Genomic DNA, 20,819 nt, shown 5'->3' with positions numbered 1-20,819 from the left:
TGTGTTTTTGTAACGTACAATGTGATTGATATAATATCAAGTCCGCACCAGACCGCCAAACTTTTCTAGCGGCAGAGCCTCGTTTTGAGTTTTCCATGATTTCCAGATTTCCGTTTGTCAGAGCTCGCTGTTCGACAGAGCGCGCTGCACGGCGTGTTTGCAAGGAGTAGAAGGAGCGTAGTGTTGCAACAAACAAGTGATTAGATGTATCAAATAATACTGATGAATATTTACGTATCCAGTTGAATGAGTTGGTCTCAAAATTCTGTACTTGTTATTGAACTTATTGTGCTGACTTGCGCAATAGGACGGAACCCAGTCGGCAGGAAACGAGACTGCCTTGTAATCAATGTTTTGACTTGAATCGATGTTGTGTAGGATGACAGAGATATGCGCTTGATCCCGTCGATATTTCTTTAACTTCCACACCACTGCTTAGATCACCACTGCTGTGAGTGAGTGAGTGAATGAGTGAGTGAGCGTCACTTTTAGAAATATTCCAGCTTCATACATTGTACCCATATGGGGAATCGAACCCAGGTCTTCGGCGTGACGGGCGAACGCTTTACCCAAAAGGTTATCCCACCCCCAGTAATACATCCCAGACAGATTATTGACAAAGACGGGTACTTTATTAGACTTTTTTGGTTCTTTGTCTGTTTGACGCCTGTTTAACGCCATACCCAGCAATATTCCAGCTATATGGCGATGGTCTGTAAATAATCGAGTCTGGACCAGACCAGTGATCAACAGCATGAGCTTCGATCTACGTGTGTTAACACCACTTTGAGAAGAAATATAAAGTTTTAAACCTATCAAATGTAAATTTAAGTCTGGACCAGAACATCCAGTGACTGACATCATGAGTATCTGTCTACGACGAAATGGATTCACCAAGTCAGCGAACCTGACCACCAGATCCCGTTAATCCCTTTTTACCAGGGGCGCCGAAGACTAGGGTTTGATTACCGCATGGGTACAATGTGTTAAGTCAAATTCTGGTGTCCCCGCTGTGATATTGCTGGAATATTGCTAAAAGCAACGAAAAGCATGGGTTTGCTGAAGAGTAGTTCTAACAAGAATCTTTGCAGAGTTATTTTCATGAGAGTGATTAAAACTATCGACAAGCATGGGTTGCTGAAGACTAATTTTAACCAGGATGTTTGCATGGTGGGATTCCTGAGAGTGATTAAATATTTGTGAGTGAGTGAGTTTGGTTTTACGCCGCACTTAGCAATATTCCAGCTATATGGCGGCGGTCTGTAAATAATCGAGTCTGGACCAGACAATCCAGTGATCAACAGCATGAGCATCGATCTGCGCAACTGAGAACCGATGACATGTGTCAACCAAGTTAGCGAGCCTAACCACCCGATCCCGTTAGTCGCCTTTTACGACAACTGACTGACTGAGTTTAGTTTTACGCCGCTTTTAGCAATATTCCAGCAATATCACGGCGGGGACACCAGAAATGGGCTTCACACATTGTACCCATTATACGACAAGCATAGTCGCCTTTATGACAAGAATGGGTTGCTGAAGACCTATTCTACACCGGATTTCACGGGTCGATTAAATATTTGTACAAGTATGGGTTGCTGGAGATTAATTCTAGCCAAGGTGGTTTTCATGAGAGTGATTAAACATATCATATGTCTTTTGACACATATGGATTTTATCGAGAACAACATGAACAGTCGTAGGCTTGTTAGAAACTGTAATCCGTCCCTATCTATGTATACCAAATAGTGTTGTAAAAGCCAAGGTCAGATAAACATGGCATGCATATACAGTTCAACTAAACCTGTAAGACCACAAAAAGGGTAGTTGTCGTGATGACATGTAGTACATCATACAGTGGTCGAACTGTACAAAGACAGCCTTTAATGAGATAAAGTAACATATGTGAATTATCTCACTGTCTTTATAAGGTCGCATAAAAAATCATATTTTTCATCATTTATTAAAAGTACAATTGGATGTAGGTAAAATTTTACTTTTTCATTATTACATTTAGATATATAACCTTTATTAAATAGTAGATAGTAACCTTTATTAAATATTAATTAAGAATGACTTTACTGTCGTCATTGAGGTTTCGTCAAAAGTACAGCTTTCAAATAGAAACGAATTCGTAACGGGAACTCAGAACCAACCCGACCTATTAACTAATAATTACCTCGACACATGTGTCAGTTTAAGGTTTTTCGTCGTACACAATCGTTTTTCAATGTACTGAAGGACAACTCCTGAGCTGGGCTCTGTCTTTACATGTAGCAAGTTGTCGCAGCGCACATTGAGGTTCCCTACACTAAATCAGTATCACATGCTCCTGCGCGAGAGCCGTATGTAAACAAGTGAAGAGAGACAGAGACATGTGACAGCTGTGATTGGATGAAATAGTGTAAGATGTTTGTTTTTTAAAAGGACATCCAACCAGTAATTAAAACTGACCACAATTTTAAGTATTTAGTGCTGTCATTTTTATCACCATCACTCATACTTATTGTGTGTACAGATATTTTCCAGTAGGTGACATTTTGTGCGGAACTAGGGTTGATGTGTTCCGCTTCCTGTGCTCGCAAAATGAGCCGGACAAGTTGGCCTGATATTTTGTTTTATTGTAGTTTAAAGGCCAGAGTGTACCCATGTGTACATGGAATGGCTGTTGATAGCCTGGATATTTTTAACCAAAAAATATAAGGTTACTACAGAAGTCTATGGGAAAACATTTGGTGGTGTGTAACCTGTAGTGTGGAACCAGACCGGAAGAGAGAAGTTGGACCATCGCTTACAACATTTTCAAAAGGAGAGTTATCGCCCTTCAGAGCAGAAAGCTTGCCCATTACGAGTTTTGTTTCTGTGAAACAGTGATTCATAAACACATATTCATGATACAGACGAAACCCATAATAGTGTCAATGAAACATATATATTTTTCGCAAACAAAATATGCAACAAAAACAGGGCTGTAAGAAACAGTACGTGAAAAAAAACCCCAGTGTATCTTTATGTGGCCTGACCTTGTCCTTGACCCCAAACAGGCGGATCATTTCGCCGTTGAGTGTCTTTCAGCGTGCATTCACCATGTTGTCCGGTACGTGAAGCTTTTATTGAATCTTTAGATTCATGAACTGTGTATGTTGAATTATTTCAAACATTGATGTGCAATGGGGCGTAAGTTAAGTTCTATATATAGCTCCATGTCATAGGATATCTTGATTTATGTTGGGGAAATGCGGTCATTGGCTTTAGCGATGTTAGGAACTCGGTCAAACGCCTATTGAGCGGGACAACGAGGGACACGGTTTTGTTGCCTAGTAATATGGTTGTCAAGATCACAATTAGCATAAAGTATGTTGTATATTTTATATTTGAGGTGTGATAAGGTTTGGAGTGAGGAGTTGCAAGCTAGAGCAGTGCTGCTAGCAGTGAGCGACTGTTGGAGGTGTGTGGTATGAGAGGACATTGTAAGGACCGTATTTCCTCTAACTATGTTTCAACGGAGTTCCAGGCTCTTATTAGAGGTCCGACGCTACTACTAGTAGAGTACATTAGATGATAGTGTGGACATTAGATGATAGTAGGGGACATTATATGATAGTGGGGGACATTGGATTCTAGTGGAGGACAGTAGGTGATAGTAGAGGACATTAATGACAGTAGAGGCCATTAGATAATATCGGAGAACATTAGATGATAGTAGAGGACATAAGATCATAGTGGGGACATTAGATGATAGTAGAGGACATTAGATGGTAGTGGGGACATTAGATGATGGTAGAGGACATTAGATGGTAGTTGGGGACATTAGATGATAGTAGAGGACATTAGATGGTAGTGGGGACATTAGATGATAGTAGAGGACATTAGATGGTAGTGGGGGACATTAGATGATAGTAGGGGACATAAGATCATAGTGGGTGACATTAGATGATAGTAGAGGACATTAGATGGTAGTGGGGGACATTAGATGATAGTAGAGGACATTAGATGGTAGTGGGGGACATTAGATGATAGTAGAGGACATTAGATGGTAGTGGGGGACATTAGATGATAGTAGAGGACATTAGATGGTAGTGGGGACATTAGATGATGGTAGAGGACAACAGATGGTAGTTGGGGACATTAGATGATAGTAGAGGTTATTAGATGGTAGTGGGGGACATTGGATGATAGTGGGGGACATAAGATGGTAGTGGGGGACATTGGATGATAGTAGAGGACATTAGATGGTAGTGGGGGACATAGCAGGGAAGCGTGCAGTAGTGTATTGTATTCACTTTTTAAGGACGTGTTAAGGATTGGTAGATGGGAAGTCAGAGCTTTGTTGGGGGTTGTTGTTTTGTTATTATTTGTTTTCTAGTCACCTGGATCTACAGAAGATTTCAGATTTTGATCAAAGTAGATTGACATGCAGCTAGCTAAAGAGCAGGCAGAATGAGAAAGAGAGGAGAGTGCGAATGCAAAGGAAGCTAAAACGTTTGAGCAAGAGTTAGGAGGGAAGTAAACGAGAGAATGGACTTAGAGAAGGCAAGGATAGAAGCAGAGAAAGAGAAGGTTGGAGTTGGAGTTAGAGAAAGAAAAAACCCAGTTAGAAATGACTGAAAGAGTAGAATTGGAGAAATTAATGAAAGAAAATAGTATGATTGAGGCCTCACGAGAACGGTACCCCTTCTCTCCCAGGTAAGCCCCAAAATGCCTAAAATGCCCCTTCGAAGATCAAAAGATAACATTGATGCCTATTTGCAAAGATTTGAGCGTATAGCTAAGACACAAGCATGGCCAGAGTCACAGTGGGTAGCTTATCGCAGTACACTCCTGGAAGGTAAGGCGTTAGAAGTTTACTCTCAAAATGATGCGGAGAAATATGAGGGAAGTGAAGGCCGCTCTTTTGAAGAGATTTGACTGAGGGATGGATTCCATCAACGTTTCAGGACAGCTAAGCTTGAAACAAGGTGAGACATTTTCTCAGTTTGTAGTGAGAATAGGGGAATAGTATGATTGTTCTTCACATCCTGTCACGACAGAGTGAGAAAACTATACACAACATGTCAGTTCAATAAATATCCTACATGAAAAATCGGAAATTGTAAAATTGCATGACAGAATTTATTCAACGCATATATATATTTCGTTAGAATTCCAGTACCACGAAGCGTTTGACATCACTGAAGACATGAAGAAGGCCTACGATGAAAATGGCTACATTCTGATCAGGTAGGAATTTTGGGTTCGTTTTGGTTGTAGACACACTCCAGAAATATATTCAAGATTATTATTGGTGTAATTATTTGTTGATGCCATGGAGAACGCTGGACTCAATACTGGAAGTATCTACCGACTCCAAGTCAACTTTCCGTGATGACGTCAGGTCATGTGATGGCAACAATGCTCGTTAACTCTCGGGACGACGATTAACACCATTCCATTCGGCAACCAACTCATGTTATTCCTGGACAAGCCGAATAGCGATGTTCGTGGAGCATTCGTAACTACTCGTGTCATTCCGGCAAGCCGGATGGCGACTTATATCCCTCTTTGTGGCCATGTTCATGACTGGGCCTTGTCTAAGCGCAAACGGGTACGGAGATGAAAATAGTCTAGTACTATTTCCAAGGAAAGATAACTCTGAATTTCCAAACATAGCGACACCTAGAAATTTATATAATACAACATGAAAGTCACTTTAAGTAAGTTTCTTTTTCGTTAACAAATATCAGTAACAAGATAAATATATTATCACGGAAATAATAATCGCAAAGAAACTATTTGACCCTCATTTCACATTTTACTACGCGCGGTTTGATTGGTTTGCCACGATTCTTGGCAATAATGGCGAACCATACAGGTACCAAAGTCTTCTTGTAGGTCACGGGAAGAGGCCAGTTGTTACGAATGGTTCGTAGAGGCATTCGTCACCACTCGCCCCTTTCCGTAACCTCCAAGAAGACTCGTCCCCATCTCGATGCTTGTTATGTGCGAAAATACGACAAAACCAATCAGAATGCGCGTAATGAAGGCGGTGCTTTGATAAAAATAATCCCGAATACTTAAATCGTTTATGGCATTATGTCATTGTTTTAAAAAAATCTTGAAAAATATGTATCATCATATTGAAAGTACAAGGAATGTAGGTAACATAATTTGTTTTAGCTTATGTGTAGTTTTTAGTAAAGATATTTGCCATGGAAGGTGAGAGATTCAAATCCACGCACGTGCGTTTGTTTACGTAACAGCTCTCATGGGCCCAATTGAGTGTATTTCTGACGATCTTGTGGGCTTGTTGTGGATTTGTGCTTGCACTTCCAACGGTTTTAGGAAATGTAATTATAAATCGCTTACAGTTTTCAAAAACTCTACATGTATATTATATCTGTATGTAACTAATAAACTTTAATCTTTAACATTGGGCACATATTTCCACATCTCTGGGAATATTTTTAGTCTGACTTTTTGGTCTTTCATATATTTTTCCAGTGAAATCATTTAAAATTCGACTTGGGCTATGACAGCAAAGGTTACACCAATGTTCAGTGTGAGAAATATTTTAAAAGTAATTTTGAGTATCTGCTTTGGAATTTGATTTAGCTGAACTTTTAAAACTCTTATTTGCACATTCAGTAAAAAAAATCCTGTTTGTAACAATTAAGCCTTATTTACAGAAATATAATTGGGAAATATATGGTGAACAGCTGGTAATAATTACGTTAGAATATGTCTTGAACAAATATGTCTTTTCTCCCTTCTTTAGTTGTCCATCAAAATACGTTTAATTCCCTTTAAATGAAAAGGTAAAAATACCAAAATAACAATACAACGTACAAATTAGCTTCGGTGATGTTAAGTACCAGTGGGATCAAACAGGAATAGAGTTATCGTTCTTGTTTAAAGTAGTTCTGATGTTCAGAGCGCCAATATAAAACCTTCCAGTGGGGCACGAGTCGCTATTCTGGCTCGGAATAACACGAAGTTGGTCACGAATGTCGTAGAGGTTACGGAAAGGGTCAGTGGTTACGAATGCCATCATTCGTCATACATTCCGTAACCTATACCGAAGCTATCAGCTTTCGGCTTGTCAAACGAATAACACGAGTTGTTACGAATGCCTATATACGACCCACTGCAAGTGATGTAAACATTATTGCACCCAATTAATAAGGCTATACTAGACTTTTATGTTTAGAGGAAACACTAAAAACCTGATTTCAGGGGCTGTTGGATCCGGAGGAAGCAGCACACGTGAAGAAGTCACTGGAGGAATCAGATGAATTTAAAAAAACATTCTCAAAGGATTTTAAAGAATTCTGGCAGCGAAAATGTTTGAAAACATATTCAACTGACATGGCAATTTGAAATTCAGATGTAATTAATCCGAAAAGTTTGTAAAAGAATGAATTCCCAGCATTCAGATTGTTTGATGGAAATTGATTGATTACGTGACTGATCGATCGTTTGATTACGCGACTCAACGATCGTTTTTATATCGCGGAGTGATCGATCGATCGTTTGAATACGTGACTGACCGATCAATCGATTGATGGAAAGTTCGCCGTTACCGGTTTAAACCCAAGTTCTGCATTGTTTTAACCCGAACGTAATATACTATCATTACGTTTACGCTATGCCTCCCCTAACGTTAAACGAGTCAGTCAGTCAGTGAGTATTGTTTTACGCCGCTTCTAAATATTCAAGGCAGCAATATCACGGCGGGGACACCAGAAATGGGCTTCGCTACATTGTATGCCCATGTAGGGGAATCGAACCCGGGTCTTCGGCGTGACAAGCGAACGCTTTAACCACCAGGCTACCCTAATTGCCCCCCTGGCGACATCCATCGTTATGCATCTGATAACTCTTCGTTAACTGAATGTTTCCAGGTCTCAGACGGTGACGACGAGGTCCAAACTGGCCATATGGCGCCATCCTGGAAATGACGTCACGGGAATGGTAACTCGCTGTGACAAAGTGGCGGGAGTTCAGTGACAAGGTAATATATCTCGTCTTGCGAAATGCATCGGTGCGCAATGTTAGTGTACTCACCCGTATGTTAAACAATGTATTGGCAATCCGATGACGTCATGTCCAGAGTGAGTGAAGGAATTTGGTTTTTACGCCGTTTTGTATAATATTCCGGTAATATCACAGCCAGAACACCACCATGGGCTTCACAAATTGTACCCATGTGGGGAATCGAACCGATCAAAGTACCATCTTCTGTTTGGAATGACGCGGGTCGGGATTGAACCCTTGGTATTCCGCTCCTCCAGGCAGACACTGTATCAGCTAAAACCACAGAGACGGGACCGTGGGGGTAGCTTAGTGGTTAAAGTATTCGCTTGTTACGCCAAATCGACCCGAGTTCGATCTCCCAAAGGGATGGTATGTCTGAAGCCCATTTTTTTGGTGTACCTGGCCGTGATATGAATTATATCTATTATAGCTGGCCTTTTGTAACCCGGATATCCTGCTCAAAGCGCACAGTCTGATTATTTTTACCCAAGCTGCCTGTCAGGCACGACTTACACAAGAAAAACAATGAGTGATTTCAAAATTTCCAATTTGGAAATATCATATTTCAAAAAAATTCCAAATTGGAAACATCATGTTTCAAAATTGGAAATGTCTTGGAAACATCATCTTTCCAAGACATTTCCAAGCTTGTAAATGTGGACTTTTCCCAGTGTTATTTCACCGTGTGCCCATTTTTCTGCTGGGTGAACTGAGGCGATATTGAACACACTCATTTGCCTAAGGTGTGGCGTCATATCCCAAATGCGTGTCTTTATGTCCTGATGGTGTGATCACACACTTGCTTCGTTGTGGAGCAGGACAGAAGTCCTATAGTCTGTTGTAGTGAAAACGTACCGATGAATTTCACTCTAACAAAAAGTAAATCAAATTAACTGAAATTAAGATTGCGAATCCTCATAATTTGACCTTGCCAAATAATCATTTAAATCTCAGAATTTTATTCAACTTAGGATAAAAGTTGTTTAACAAACTATCATAGATTCAAATCGCTATTATTGCTTTGTATTACGAGGGAAAGCGCAGTAGATGGAACAGTGAAACAAATGCACGTGCGGTACGTAATGAGAGTTAATTAGACCAACCCTACTTGTTCTGGGTGTTCCATTTAAAGTACGCTATACCCCATGTAATACAAAAACCAATAATAGCCATGTGAAACTATGATCGTTTGTAAAACAACTTTCATCCTAAGGTGAATAAAATTCTGAGGATTTAAAATGTTCAGTTGACAAGATTACAATTATGAGGATTTGCAATCTTAATTTCACTTTATTCGATTTACTTTTTTTGTTTCAGAGGAAATTCATCGGTACGTTTTCACTGCAAACATGATATAGAAGTTCTCAGGAGTCAAGCTGCCGCACACAGTCACCCATCTAAGGACTCTCGTTGCTTAACTCAACTGATTTGTGACCCGAGATCTATGCACAGGACCACAAGCCACCAACATTACTGTAATATTGCAAAACCTCACTCACTCAATCACTCGCGAGAGAGGCGGTTCTAGATAGCCAGGTACAAACACGGGTTTGTGCTTCTACTCTTTTCTTCTTCATCAGTTGCTAGGAGGGGAAAGCTACATCTACCACTGCAAGTTGATGATGAAGGGAAGCCATGACTGGGGCAAGTTTCTCTGGCATCAGGACTATGGGTAAACACTTTGAACCCTCTAATTTCTAATGCCCAAATATTGATCCGCTTAAGCTTGTGTTGATTCAGTTTGATATTGATGCGATCATGATATCCACTTTCAATTTTGTCGATCTGTGTCCCGATCCACAAAGCGTTCGTAATGTTACGACCTGTCGTAACTCTGAAGTTTTACCATAGGCTTGTGAATGTCGTAGCGTTACGAACGCTTTGTGGATCTTGACTCTGGTGGCCTGAAGCGTCGTATAGTGAAGTGCAGAGTTTCAAGTCTTGGTTTCCCGGATCCTATAATTGTGGGTTCGAATCCGTTTTTCGCTACTGTTTATATTATCTCCCGTTACGAAGTGGGAAGGGATAGAGGTTTGAGCTCCGTCCGTCCGGCTGGCCGAGATTATGGGGACAGATTTTCTCAAAAACATGTATAGATAGGAAAACCAAATTTGGCATGTGTTTTCAGGACATGAATGCCTTGATGGACGGAAACCGTGTTACAATTTCTGACAGAGTTATGACCCTTGTCTTGCGTTTCTTGACGTAGTGCACAGTAAATTTTACATTCTTCATGATTATGTTACCACGATAAGAGATAGTACAGTACAGCCGCTTTAAAACAATTCAGTCCCTCACGACCTGTTTGATGCAGGGGATCATAAATAATCGGCATGGATCATGCTATCGACAGTTGTCTAAGGCCATATTATGACAACGGAAGCAAGGCAGCCCAGTGTTTTAAGTGTTCGCTCATCACCCCGAAAGCGCGGGTTCGATTCCCAAAGGGTAGAATGATTGAAGTGAAATTGCTGTTTTCTCTAGGTTGAATATTGTACAAATTGGCCTCAAATACTCACTCACTGACATCATATAATAGCTGTGGTATTGATAATGGGCCGTTTAATATTTCAGCTATTGGTACAAGAACTGCTGCCTATTTCCGGACATGCTCAGTGTCTTCCTTCCCGTTGACCGTTCTGTGAAGGAAAACGGCTGCCTTGAAGTAAGCTATATATATACGTACATGCATATAATATTCTTTGGTTTATGAACTGTAGCTTGATATCAGTCACTGGAGTGTCTATTTCAGACTCGAGACCCGTGAAGATCCGGGTTAGAATATTGATCTTCAGTAACCCATGCTTGGCGTAGAGGCGCCTAACGGGAACGGGTGGTCAGACGCGCTGACTTGGTTGACACATGTCATCGGTTCTCAATTGCGTAGATCGATGCTCATGCAGTTGATTACTGGATTGTCTAGTCAGAATCGATTATTTACAGACCGCCGCCATATAGCTGGAATATGGCTGAGTGCGGCGTAAAACCAAACTCATTCACTCACTCCAGACTCCAATATTTACAACTTGGATATTGCTGAGAGACAAACACACGCACAAAGAATCACCACGCTGCCCCGATTGAAAGTTGACACTGCTTGAAGCGTTCGTAAAATCTCTCAGCCATATCCCTGTTTCAGAGAGGTATGGCTTCGTCTCTAAACAATATTCACTCCCTTTTACGCCCCTCTGACACGAAGGGTGAGCGATTCGCTTGTGGTATGGAACTGATAGGAATCACACATTTCGAACTTTTGAGAGTTGATATTTCAAATTTTTATTGGAGATTGGAAAGCATAATGATTCTTTAAAGTGTCATGGTGTATTTTGATCTTTCGTTTTATTTAAAATATCTTTTTGGCATTTGATTTCGTTATGAGATCCGTAAAATATATATAGAGGTATTCGTCACAGTCATACTTGTTGACTGCCTCGTGCGTGTAGTAAGTTAGGAGCGTCCGCCCGACAGCGAAGGTCGCGGGTTCCCCGACCGCGTCATACCAAAACGTTATGCCATGGTACTTGTTGGTCCCTGCCTGGCGCTCGGCATTAATGGGTACAACAAGGACTGGTCGGAGTCGAGTCAGTATAATGTGTCTGAGGTGGGGTATTCAGTGCTTCACTGCGGCATGGTATCTCAGTGGGCTAGCACTATAAAACCAGCTTCCAGTCTGGGCAGAGTATAACAGCCGCACCTGCACATACACATGCACGTCGTCATATGAGCGAAATATTCTCAGAAGCACGACGTTAAGCCTAATTTCACCTCACCTCACCCACCTCCTCACCTCATTACTTGTTAAACCGTTGAGAATTGACTTATCTTGGTTGGGCGTGTATGATGGCCTAGTAATTAAAGTGGTCGTTCAAAGACCATGGTTACAGTGTAATGAAACCCATTTCTGGTGTCCCAACCATTAAATTATATTGCTTAAAAGCGGTGTAAAAACCTTCCTCCCACTCACCTTCCTCTATTGTTGCTTTTGTTTCGAAATCTCTATCAGATCCTGAGGGGTCCCACCGATAATGGTGGTATCGAACATCTGATGGTGGGGGACAGACAGGGGCTGACTTGGAGAGAGGGTCGCGGAAGTCAGGAGGATGTGTCGACACAAGTATATAGAGATGGAGCCAGGTGATAGTGTATGGTTTGGACAAATATATAGAGATGGAGCCGGGTGATGATGTATAATTTGGACATGTATATAGAGATGGAGCCAGGTGATGGTTTATAATTTGGACAAGTGGACAAATATATGAGATGGAGCCAGGTGATGGTGCTATAATTTGGACAAGTATATAGAGATGGAGCCAGGTGATGGTGTATAGTTTGGACACATATAGAGATGGAGCCGGGTGGTGGTGTATAGTTTGGACAACTATATAGAGATGGAGCCAGGTGACGGTGTATAGTTTGGGCAAATATATGGGAGAAGGAGCCAGGTGATGGTGTATAATTTGGACAAATATATAGAGATGGAGCCAGGTGATGATGTAATAGCTCTTGGATCAAGCATATAGATATGGAGCCAGGTGATGGTGTATAGTTTGGACAACCGCATAGAGATGGGAGCCAGGTGACTGATTGTATAGTTGGACAACTATATAGAGATGGAGCCAGGTGATGGTGTATAGTTGGTAGGGACAAATATATAGAGATGGATCCAGGTGATGGTGTGGCAGTTTGGAGTCAAATACTACAGAGATGGAGCCAGGTGATGGTGTATAGTTTGGACAACTATATAGAGATGGAGCCAGGTGACGGTGTATAGTTTGGGCAAACATATAGAGAAGGAGCCATGTGGATGGTGTATAGTTTGGACAAGCATATAGAGATGGAGCCAGGTGGATGGCGTATAATTTGGACAAATATAGAGAGATGGAGCCAGGTGATGATGTATAGTTTGATCTAAGCATATAGATATGGAGCCAGGTGATGGTGTATATTTTGGACAAATACATAGAGATGAAGCCAGGTGAGACGGTGCATAGTTTGGACAACTATATAGAGATGGGAGCTGTGCATTGACGGTGTAGCAAGTTTGGGCAAATATATAGAGATGGGATCCAGGTGATGGTGTATAGTCGGATCAAAATACATAGAGAGATGGAGCTAGGTGATGGTGTATAGTTTGACAACTATATATATGAGATGGAGCCAGGTGACGGTGTATAGTTTGGGCAAATATATATAGAGAAGGAGCCATGTGACAGTGTATAGTTTGGACAAGTACATAGAGATGGAGCCTTAGTGATGGCGTATAATTTGGACAAATATAGAGAGATGGAGCCAGGTGGATGATGTATAGTTTGGATCAAAGTATATAGACATGGAGCCACAGGTGATGGTGTGCATAGTCTGGACAAATACATAGAGATGAAGCCAGGGTGACGGTGTATAGTTTGGACAACTATATAGAGATGGAGTCAGGTGATGTGGTGTATAGTTTGGGCAAAGATATAGAGAAGGAGCCAGGTGATGGTGTATAGTTTGATACAATTATATATAGAGATATGGAGCCAGGTGATGGTGGTGTATAATTTGGACAAAATATATAGAGATGGAGGCCAGGTGATGATGCTATAGTTTGATCAAGTATAGCAGAGATGGAGCCAGGTGATGGTGTATAGTTTTAGGATAAATATATAGAGATGGAGCCAGGTGATGGTGTATAGTTTGGACAAATATATATAGAGATGGAGCCAGGGGATGATGTGTAGTTTGGATCAAGTATATAGAGAAGGAGCCAGGTGGATGGTGTATAGTTTGGACAAATATATAGAGATGGAGCCAGGTGATGGTGTATAGTTTGGACAAATACATAGAGATGGAGCCAGGTGATGGTGTATAGTTTGATCTGGCATATAGAGATGAGCCAGGTGGATGGTGTATAATTTGGACAAATATATATAGAGATGGAGCCAGGTGGTGGTGTATAGTCGGATCAAATACAGAGATGGAGCCAGGTGATGGTGTATATATTCTTCTGGAAAATAGAAGTTTGTGTAGTAGTACCGCGATATTGCTGAATATTGCTAAAAAGCGGCGTAAAACATATCACTCACTCTCTAAATGCCTTTCAAGACTTTATAACAGTATATCTTCGCAGCTAATTTTTAGCTGCAGATTTTATTTCATTCTCTAAAATCATTGTTAAACATTTCTACCTACAGTGAAACATAGTTACAAGGGAAATCTAACATCCTCCATACCAAAATGATTTTAGAGTCCAGAAACTTGTTACACCGTCCTCATTACCTGTGGTCATTCAACGGGTGGTGTAGCCTGAGTGGTTAAGCGTTCGCTCGTCACGCTTCGCCTAGGCCTGGAGTTCGATCTCCCCACGTAATTTACAGTGTGTGAAGCACATTTCTGCTTTCCCCGCCACTGATATTTAACGGAATATTGCTAAAAAGCGGCGTAAGAACTCACTCATTCACTTAGCTGGTATTCGTTATCTTAGGTGACGCCCCTCTTCTTCCTACCGTAACCTCCTCCTACACAGCAGCGGTATCAACAATAGCTCCATGAGACGCTGGGTGCTCATCTGTGCCTTCAACAAGGCCACCAACAACCCGGTCTATGAACATGAATACCCGCAGTATACTAAACGGAAGCAAAGGTATGTGGCCATCGTGTAATTCGCAGCACTATAATTAACTAAAACAAAGTATGAAATACATTATAATTCGCACTATACTAAACTAAACAAGGTATGAACACGTGTACCCGCAGTATACTAAACTAGAACAAGGTATGTACACGTGTACTGCACTTTATACTTAACTAAACAAAGTATGAACACGATGTACCCGCACTATACTTAACTAAACAAAGTATAAAACACGTGTACTGCACTATACCAAAGCTGGAAACAAAGGCATGAACACGTGCAAAATTCGCAGCATACTAAACTAAACAAGGTATGAACACGTGTACTCGCACTATACTTTAACTAAACAAAGTATGAACACGTGTACCCGCACTATACTCTAACTAAACAAAGTATGAACACGTTGTACTCGCACTATACTAAACTAAATTAAGGTATGAACACGTGTACCCGCAGTATACCTAAACTAAACAAGGTATGAACACGTGTAATCGCACTATACTTAAATAAACAAGGTATGGAACACGTACTCGCAATTATACTAAGCCTCCAAGCAAGGTATGAACATGAATACCCGCAGTATACTAAACTAAACAAGTTGTGAACACCTGTACTCGCATCTACAATTACTAAACAAAGGCATGAACACGTGTGCCACTCGCATATTAAACTAAACAAAGGTCTGTACACGTGTACTCGCTTGCTATACTAAACTAAGCAAGAAGTATGAACACGTGTACCCGCATATACTAAACTAAACAAAAGTATGAACACGTATTGCCCGCATATACTAAACCAAACAAAGTATGAACAATTTACCTCGCTATCTATACTAAACTAAACAAGGTATGAACACACGTACCCGCAGTATACTAAAACAAAAACAAGTAATGAACACGTCTACACGAAGGATACTGAAACTAAACAAGGTATATACGTCGTACCCGCAGTATTCTAAACTATACAAGGTATATGGCCATCGTCTGCCCGCAATATACTAAACTAAAACAGGAAGTAATGAAAGCGATGTGCCCGCAGTATGCTAAACTAAACAAGGTATGTACACGTGTACCCGCAGTATACTAAACTGAAACGGTATGTACGTGTACCCGCACTATGCTAATCTAAACAAGGTTATGAACATATCACCCGCACCATACTGAGCAACCAAACAAAGTATGAAAACGATGGTACTCGCAGTATGCTAAACTAAACAAGGTATGTACGTGTTCGCACTATGCTACAAACTAAACAAGGTATGAACATGTACCCGCAATATACTAAACTAAACAAGGTATGAACACGTGTACCCGCAGTATACTAAACTAAACAAGGTATGTACACGTGTACTCGCACCATACTAAACTAAACAAGGTATGTACATCGTGTACCCACAGTATACTAAACGAACAAAGTATGTACACGTGTACCCACACTATGCTAAACTAAACAAGGTATGTACACGTATGTACCCGCAGTATACTAAACTAAACAAGGTATGAACACGTGTACCCGCAGTATACTAAACAAAACAAGTAATGAACACGTCTACACGAAGGATACTAAACTAAACAAGGTATGAACACGTGTACCCGCAATATACTAAACTAAACAAAGTATGAACACGTGAAGCCGCAGTATACTAAACTAAACAAGGTATGTACACGTGTACCCGCAGTATACTAAAACTAAACAAGGTATGTACACGTGTACCCGCAATATACTAAACTATACAAAGTGTGAAAACGTGTACCCGCAGTATACTAAACTAAACAAGGTATGTACACGTGTACCCGCAGTATACTAAACTAAACAAGGTATGTACACGTGTACCCGCAATATACTAAACTATACAAAGTGTGAAAACGTAACCCGCAGTATGCTAAACTAAACAAGGTATGTACACGTGTACCTGCAGTATACTAAACTAAACAAGGTATGTACACGTGTACCCGCAGTATGCTAAACTAAACAAGGTATGAACATTACGTACCCGCAATATACTAAACTAAACAAAGTATGAAAACGTGTACCCGCACTATGCTAAACTAAACAAGGGTATGAACACATGTACCCGCAATATACTAAACTAAACAAGGTATGAACACGTGTACCTGCAGTATACTAAACTAAACAAGGTATGTACACGTGTACCCGCAGTATACTAAACTAAACAAGGTATGTACACGTGTACCCGCAGTATACTAAAATGAAACAAAGTATGTACACGTACCCACACTATGCTAAACTAAACAAGGTATGTAATACATGTACCCGCAGTATACTAAACTAAACAAGGTATGAACACGTGTACCCTTAGTATACTAAACTAAACAAGGTATGAACATGTGTACCCGCAGTATACTAAACTAAACAAGGTATGTACACGTGTACCCACACTATGCTAAACTAAACAAAGTATGAACACATGTACCTGCGGTATACTAAACTAAACAAAGTATGAACACGTGTACCCGCAGTATGCTAAACTAAACAAGGTATGAACACGTGTACCCGCAGTATGCTAAACTAAACAAGGTATGTATCGTGTACCCGCAGCATACTAAAACTAAACAAGGTATGAACACATGTACCCGCAGTATACTAAACTAAACAAAGTATGAACACGTGTACCCACAGTATACTAAACTAAAACAAGCAATGAACACGTGTACCCGCGGTATGCTAAAACTAAACAAGGTATGTACACGTGTACCCGCAGTATACTAAACTAAACAAGGTATGTACACGTGTACCCGAAGTATACTAAACTAAACAAGGTATGAACACGTGTACCCGCAGTATACTAAACTAAACAAGGTATGTACACATGTACTCGCACTATACTAAACGAAACAAAGTATGAACACGTGTACCCGCATATACTAAACTAAACAAAGTATGAACACGTGTGCTCGCACTATACTAAACTTAACAAGGTATGAACACGTGTACCCGCAGTATACCAAACTAAACAAAGTATGAACACGTGCACCCGAATATACTAAACTAAACAAAGTATGAACACGTGTACTCGCACCATACTAAACTAAAACAAGGGTATGAACACGTGTACCCACAGTTTTACTAAACAAAACAAATTAATGAACACGTCTACACGAAGGATACTAAACTAAACAAGGCATATGAACACGTGTACCCGCAATATACTAAACTAAACAAAGTATGAACACGTGAAGCCGCAGCATACTAAACTAAACAAGGTATGTACACGTGTACCCGCGGTATACTAAACTAAACAAGGTGTACACGTGTACACAATATACTAAACTATACAAAGTGTGAAAACGTGTACCCGCAGTATGCTAAACTAAACAAGGTATGTACACGTGTACCCGCAGTATACTAAACTAAACAAGGTATGTACACGTGTACCCGCACTATGCTAAACTAAACAAGGTATGAACACATGTACCCACAATATACTAAACTAAACAAAGTATGAAACATGTACCCGCGGTATGCTAAACTAAACAAGGTATGTACACGTGTACCCACACTATATGCTAAACTAAACAAGGTATGAACACATGTACCCGCAATATACTAAACTAAACAAAGTATGAAAACGTGTACCCGCAGTATGCTAAACTAAACAAGGTATGAACACGTGTACCCGCAGTATACTAAACTAAACAAGGTATGTACACGTGTACCCGCAGTATACTAAACTAAACAAGGTATGTACACATGTACCCGCAGTATACTAAACTAAACAAAGGATGTACACGTGTACCCACACTATGCTAAACTAAACAAGGTATGTACACATGTACCCGCAGTATACTAAACTAAACAAAGTATGTACACGTGTACCCACATTATGTAACTAAACAAGGGTATGTGCACATGTACCCGCAGTATACTAAACTAAACAAGGTATGAACACGTGTACCCGCAGTATACTAAACTAAACAAGGTATGAACACGTGTACCCGCAGTATACTAAACTAAACAAGGTATGTACACGTGTACCCACACAATGCTAAACTAAACAAGGTATGAACACGTGTACCCGCAGTATACTAAACTAAACAAAGTATGAACACGTGTACCCGCAGTATGCTAAACTAAACAAGGTATGAACACGTGTACCCGCAGTATACTAAACTAAACAAGGTATGTACACGTGTACCGCAGTATACTAAACTAAACAAGGTATGAACACATGTACCCGCAGTATACTAAACTAAACAAAGTATGAACACGTGTACCCACAGTATACTAAACCAAACAAGCAATGAACACGTGTACCCGCAGTATGCTAAACTAAACAAGGTATGTACACGTGTACCCGCAGTATACTAAACTAAACAAGGTATGTACACATGTACCCGCAGTATGCTAAACTAAACAAGGTATGAACACATGTACCCGCAATATACTAAAACTAAACAAGGTATGTACGTGTACCCACACTATGCTAAACTAAACAAGGTATGTATATGAATACCCGCAGTATACTAAACTAAACAAGGTATGTACATGTGTACCCACACTATGCTAAACTAAACAAGGTATGTACATGAATACCCGAAGGATACTAAACTAAACAAGGTATGAACACGTGTACCCACAGTATACTAAACTAAAGAAGGTATGAACACGTGTACCCGCAGTATACTAAACTATACAGGGTATGTACATGAATACCCGAAGTACTCACACGGCTAAGGTGACGGTCACACAATAATAAACAGATATTGAGCATATTTGAATGGGTAAATTGTATTTCAAACATTATCAAGAAACATCAGTGATCATTCGAGATATACTACTTACTCTATGCTAGCCATAAGTTGTGCCTCTTGTACACACATATTCGGGAGATTGGCTCCCCAAACCGAAACCAATAAGACCATGCGGTCTGGCCCATCACTTTTAGCTCTCTTCCGGAGAGTTTCAAAACACTAACATACCGAAAAGAAAAGAAGCGAAAGTAAAATGTGAAAAAGAACAGAGATTAGGATAGGCATGAGATTAGGATAGTGTTTCATTTTACCTTTTTAAAGCCCAACGAAAGCTGGTTTTCAGAAAATCGAAACTGGTTATTCTCAGGATTTGACCATCGTCTCTTTTTGTTAAAGTCACGCCCATGCCGATGCTCATTGGTTTTACAATAGTAATAAACGTTTAAGGTCTGCACAACTTCGGGTTTTCCTCCCATATCGAACAGACACGCCGTGATATAAACCATAATGCTGTAACGTTGAAAGCAGCCTTACCTGTCAATAACGTTGGTGTGAATTCCCATGTACACGTTGTTATGATGTCGGTGTTGGGGTCGTTTCAGGTTCCAAACAGCGCCATCCTTGACTGCAACAGCAACTTCACAGACGTTACGGGGAAAAGCTTTGTTGACCTCCGAAAGGACAAAACTGTCAAAGTTGCAGTGCAGTAGAGGGTCAGGGTCAAGGTCACGTCGACGTTCGAGATACCTTGTAGTAATCGACTGAGAAGGTCGTTTCAAAACTAATTATGGGAGTTCGGTTGACTGTTTGCAACGAATAATTATTGTGTAGAAAAATGAACATTCTTGGACAAGTGACAGTTACACTCTGTTGCAACTTGTATACTACTGTATTGGGTGTGAGGTGGGGGTGGGGTTGGGGTGAGAGGGGCTGACAACCATTATTGGCATGAGTATATTATATGTAAATCTAAATAATAATATAATAATACTAATAGAACACTTGTAATGCGCATATATCCGCCCTCAGCGCAGAGAGAGAAACGACTTGAGAGAAGAGATAGGTCTTAAGTGACCTAAAAGAGTCACGTCTGTACAGTCTCTCCGGTGTTGTGGCAGGCTGTTCCATAGGATTGATGCTGCATCAGTAAAAGTCCTGTTCTGATGTTCTTACTTTCTTACTTAAATCAGGTATCATAGATCATGCAATTGATAGAGGGGTACAGGTGTCAATAAAATTATTATTTTTATTGTTGTTATAGTATATCATCGTTGTCATCGTCACGCTCATAATCAGCATCCATCGATCATAGGAATCATCAAGATCCGGGTTAGAATTGGTCTTCACAAACCCATGCTTGTCGTAAGAGGCGACAAAGATGATCAGGTGGTCAAATTCGCTGACTTGGTTGACACATGTCATCAGTTCCCATTTGCTGAAATCGATATCCATGCTGTTGACCACTGGATTGTCTGGTCCAG

The 20,819-nt window shown here is 40.5% G+C and overlaps 1 protein-coding gene across 1 annotated transcript; it reads left to right on the top strand.

The window, feature by feature from the left end:
- Positions 1 to 8,226: 8,226 nt before the first annotated feature.
- On the top strand, positions 8,227 to 12,135 carry LOC124264182. The gene is given in 5 exon segments (XM_046698924.1): positions 8,227 to 8,382; positions 9,594 to 9,685; positions 10,588 to 10,678; positions 12,017 to 12,062; positions 12,065 to 12,135. Coding segments are annotated over 5 exon segments (456 nt in total).
- The last annotated feature ends 8,684 nt before the right edge of the window (positions 12,136 to 20,819 follow it).

Source organism: Haliotis rubra, unplaced genomic scaffold (assembly GCF_003918875.1).
Source record: "Haliotis rubra isolate DU_JTF1 unplaced genomic scaffold, ASM391887v1 Scf912, whole genome shotgun sequence".
In the NCBI taxonomy this organism is placed as follows: Eukaryota; Metazoa; Mollusca; class Gastropoda; order Lepetellida; family Haliotidae; genus Haliotis; species Haliotis rubra.
This window is presented reverse-complemented; position numbering and strand designations above follow the sequence as displayed.